Genomic DNA, 4,565 nt, shown 5'->3' with positions numbered 1-4,565 from the left:
CAATCGTGCCACCAATATTGATAAGGAGCCTCTTTGACCATTCCAGCCGATGTGGGGGAACGCAGTTGAGGCCATTATCTCCATTCTGCCAACCTGATGTCTTCGTCTGTGGTCGGCCATCGATAGTGGCACGTTCCTAAATTTTGGCGGGTTGGGGCCATCTTCTTCCCACCACTTCCAGTCGCGTTCTCCCACTGTTCCGCAGCCACCGCCACTGCCGCCTCTGCCTAGTTGTTCTCATGACCTCCACTCAGATGGATCTTTACGACGGCCTGGGCCTCTGCAGCCCAGTGAAAGCGTTGTTCCGCCCATGGGGGCGGGTAAGAAATCCACCATTATCTTGTACCTTTTTGATGGTTCACCTTTTCTCTATGTGAATATCGCGGTCATGCTTTGCTACTTTGCGTTGGATTGTACCTCCAAACAACTTCATGATGTTGTTGATGATTCTGCATGGGTGTCACACCCATCGCTTGCCCGGTGGTAGCTTGGCAATTATTGGCGGGTTTCACTATCAATTGCTTATAGACGCTATTGTAGTAACTCAGAAGGAGACGATTAAGGAGAAGTATCACTATCATCCCAACGAGCATTTACCTGATAAGGCACTATGCCACTAGAGAAATTTATTGATGTAGCCGATGATGATTGTTTGTTGTTGATGTTTGGTAGACACGTGTCTATGAGGACTGTGTGGATGGTGTTTCATGCTGTTAACGATTAGATTTTGTAAGCTTTAATCACTAATTATGAGAAAACTTATCCACATGTGTATGCGGCTAGCTATTTGACTGGCGAGGACAAGGAATAGGCTGTGATAGCTCACGGTCTGGAAGAAGATGATAGATCTGTGATCTCCTTTGACAGGGCGACTCTGATATCAAAGCGGGGACTATCATTGATTTCGTGGAGGACTGCAGATATGCACTTGCAACTTATGCCTATAGACGGGAGTTTGAGTTTATCACTAAAAAAGATTAACCAAATGCTTAGGGTGCATTGTAGGTAAACAAAAATGTTGTAAATGGCGATTGCATGCACCTGCAATGAAATATAATCACCAATTTTAGGTAATCCCCTATGTATAGTGGGTATTTTGATATCTTATTAATGTTGTTCTCCTTATGATATCATAATTTTTGTCCATTTCAGGCCAAGGTTAACACCGACTCACACACCTGCCCTACTCTGTTGTCAAGCGAGCAACGTCAACCTGCTTCATCATAGTGGAATGCATATGAGCAAGAGTGGGAAATCAATTGCATGGAGAGAAGAAAGACTGTGCCACTTTCATTGTATTACTCTTCTACATTCCCCGAGAACACAAGTACAAGGAGTAAGCGGAAAATGTAGGGATTTGTTGTTGTGGTAATGTATGGGGATCCCTATTAATACGCTGGAGTTGATGTGTTGTATTTCCGTTTGGTGAATAATGTAGTTCAAATGGTTGAATGTTTGTGCTCTGGAATTACATGAATTTCTAAAAAATATATTTTTGGAGACATTTTGACCTATTTTGACAAAATCTACCTTAAGTTCAAAACTGTTAAGCTTGTACCAATATTCGGATGCCGTGCCAAAAGGGGGGCATTTCTAATCAAATGATTTTTCCACTTTTCGAGAAATCGTGATATTTCCACGACAAGTTCATGTACCAATATTAGGACACTGTGCCAAATTTAACTTTTTGACAACTTTTATTTATTATTACTCCCTCTGTTCCTAAATATAAGCCCTTTTTGATATTTCAATACTGACTACATATAAAAGCAAAATGAGTGAATTTACACTCTAAATTATGTCTATATACATCCGTACATACTGTGTATTGAGATCTCTAAAAGAGCTTATATTTAGAAACGGACGGAGTATTTTTCAACTAAAAAGTGGAAGAAAACACTAAATGTAGGTTACTATATGGAAGTGGCGATTTAAACTCACATTTATCATTACAAATGTTCAAAAAAGTAGTACACAGCATTTGAAGTGAAAGATTACTCCGGCCACCCTACACAGCCACCTGCCTCCCGCAGCCCGGTCCGCAAAAGATTTAACAAAGTGGGGTGGCATATGATCCTGACGCCCATCACAGAACAGGGGAGGAGCAGGGGGTCAAAGGATGCAGTGCTATTTCGGTCTTGTGCATGCTCTGCCAGTGCCCCATTTCAAACGATAATCACCAACAAACATTTAAATGTAAGACGAGTGATTGCAGGTGAAGCAGAGTTGTACAAATGCAAGTCATTATTAATTCAAGATTACCGGCTGGATACATGATCACTTCATCAGATAAGCGCAGTACTACACCATGAACTGAGCTGTCTGCAAGCCTCGCCTGATCTCAGATAAGGCTGCCTGAACATTACAGTACTATCTCGGTCTTTAGCAATGCTCTGACGCGTGTCAAACTGTAATCGCAAACAAGAAAAAAGTGAGATGAGTCATGAGTCATGAGTGAGTGTACTTGAAGCAAAGTTGTACAAGAGCTGGTTATTAATTCACGATCCCTGGAAAGATGACAAGATGGAGAACATGACCACATTATTACATACATCATCAGTTAATTATACCATCACCTCGCCTGATCGCCCCTCTCGCTCAACATTATACCATCTTTCAGGCTTCAGCAGACACGGTTTATTACACACTATACTAATAATGGATCTACTATAGGCTAATTAGTGGAAGGAGGTGTTCTTCAGGTGCTCTGGCGCCATCTCGTGCGAGTGCTTCCTGGCCATGGAGAGGATGGTCTTGTCGGCGACGATGAAGTAGGCCATCCCGGCGACCGTGGAGATGATGAGCGCCTGTCCTGTGGGGTTCAGGTGCGCCCTCACCCACGGCAGCATCCTCACGCTCGCCAGCTGAAATGACATGTAACGCATTGATTCATGAGCTGTGCTATGAACTCTGGAACTGAATGGCTAGCTGGCTACTTACGGTGGGCACTGCGGCAGCGACGGTGGCGACCGCCGCGGCCTTGACTCCCGCCATAGCAGCCTCTGCAGTTTCAGATCAACGCAGGAATGTTAATCGAAGATCCTAAAAAAAATATGTGGCCCTTTTCTTTCCCGAAAAGGCATTCATTGTTCGTTCTAAGTTTCAGCAGACACATAAAGCTGCAATGAATGGGATATACGAGCAGAGCTGTCCTGGCCTAAGGCCGGAACCGTTACCTTTGGAGCAGCGCTTGGCGGCGGCGAGCCTCTGGTCGAGGTAGGCACGGGTCACCGTCGACATCTTCGCCGGAGATATTGGTGACACGAGATCCGAAGGAAGCGAAGTAGCTAGTGTATAAGTGGAGCGTGGATGTGAGTGAGATGAGATGGGCAGAGCAAGGTGATCCGGCCGGATTTATAGGTTGCAGGAAACCGCGCAACCAGCGTGCGGCCGGGCAGGAAGACGACCTGATACGGTGGGAAGCAAGCAATACCGTGGTTTGGTTTTGGTACCGGCGGTCGGTGCGGGTGCGGCAGAGCACAGGTCCCTGCAGCGGATAAGAGGAGGCATGGATCATCGATCCATCGGGGTTGGCGGGGAGCGTGTTCCTGCGTAGGATAACACGTAGACGTAGGAGCATGTGCTTGAGTGCAGTGTCTGTCACCGTGCACTCCGTTTTGTTGGCGATGGCTGTGGTGTGGGCGCTCCCGGTTTACGGCCAACCCGTCGGCTATCCAATTCCGCGAGCGCCTCATCCTTTGTTTGGCCAGGTCGGGCCCAGCATGGTGCTAGCTGCTGCGCATCTCTGAACGTTACACTACCTTTATATCAAAATATAATACCTTTTTGCAGTTTATTATTTTATTTTATTTTTTGTGAAAACATCTTATACTTTGATAGAGAGGATGTATATGTATAAGCGCTTAGATAAAGCTGACCACCCTTTTTTGTGGGGAAATAGTTTTTCTTGCAGGAAAGGAAATAAATTTGATCACCTGGTCAAAAAATATACTAAAATCTTTTTTTACATTGCTAAAACCTTTTATGATGTATCCTCTATAACACTAAGCTCCCTAGTTTTAAAGAGTCCATAGTCAATTGAGGTCTTCAATTAGAATTGAGTCAACAATTTTTTAAAACTCTTTCATTCAATTCTTTTATACTATACATTATGCTTCCTAATTTTTAAGGCCCCACAATAATTGAATTATTCAATTTATAATTAGGTCAAACGATTTTGACCAGGTCAACACTTTCTCAACCTCTCTCATTAAATTTTTAATTCATTATATTTCCTAATTTTGAAACTCTTTCGTTCAATTGAGGTATTCCTCTTTGAATTTGGTTTACTATTTTGACTGGGCCAACGATTTTTCAAATCAATCAGCAACAACTGGCCTATAATAAAAACATATGAGTCCCGCACACCATCCCACCACCTGAAAAAACAGGCGCCACATGTGATATTGTACCACTAATATAGTAGTACATGCGACCGCCGACACTGAAATTTCTCCACATAAATATAGATTGGTTAACGGACAACTCAGAATCACACCACGAAAGACCAACCAAATCAACGTATTAAGAATAAAAAATAAACACACTCTATTATCTCCACCACC

The 4,565-nt window shown here is 43.5% G+C and overlaps 1 protein-coding gene across 1 annotated transcript; it reads right to left on the bottom strand.

Moving 5' to 3' along the window:
* Nucleotides 1–2,459: 2,459 nt before the first annotated feature.
* Nucleotides 2,460–3,582, bottom strand: LOC123151218 (early nodulin-93). The gene is made up of 3 exons (XM_044570959.1): nucleotides 3,177–3,582; nucleotides 2,941–3,002; nucleotides 2,460–2,864 (listed from the first exon to the last, which is right to left on the bottom strand). Exons 1-3 carry the CDS (start codon nucleotides 3,238–3,240, stop codon nucleotides 2,679–2,681), a joined length of 312 nt encoding a protein of 103 aa, XP_044426894.1. The 5' UTR covers nucleotides 3,241–3,582; the 3' UTR covers nucleotides 2,460–2,678.
* Between the last annotated feature and the right edge of the window lie 983 nt (nucleotides 3,583–4,565).

The sequence above is a fragment of the Triticum aestivum genome, chromosome 7A (genome assembly GCF_018294505.1).
Source record: "Triticum aestivum cultivar Chinese Spring chromosome 7A, IWGSC CS RefSeq v2.1, whole genome shotgun sequence".
NCBI lineage: Eukaryota > Viridiplantae > Streptophyta > Magnoliopsida > Poales > Poaceae > Triticum > Triticum aestivum.
This window is presented reverse-complemented; position numbering and strand designations above follow the sequence as displayed.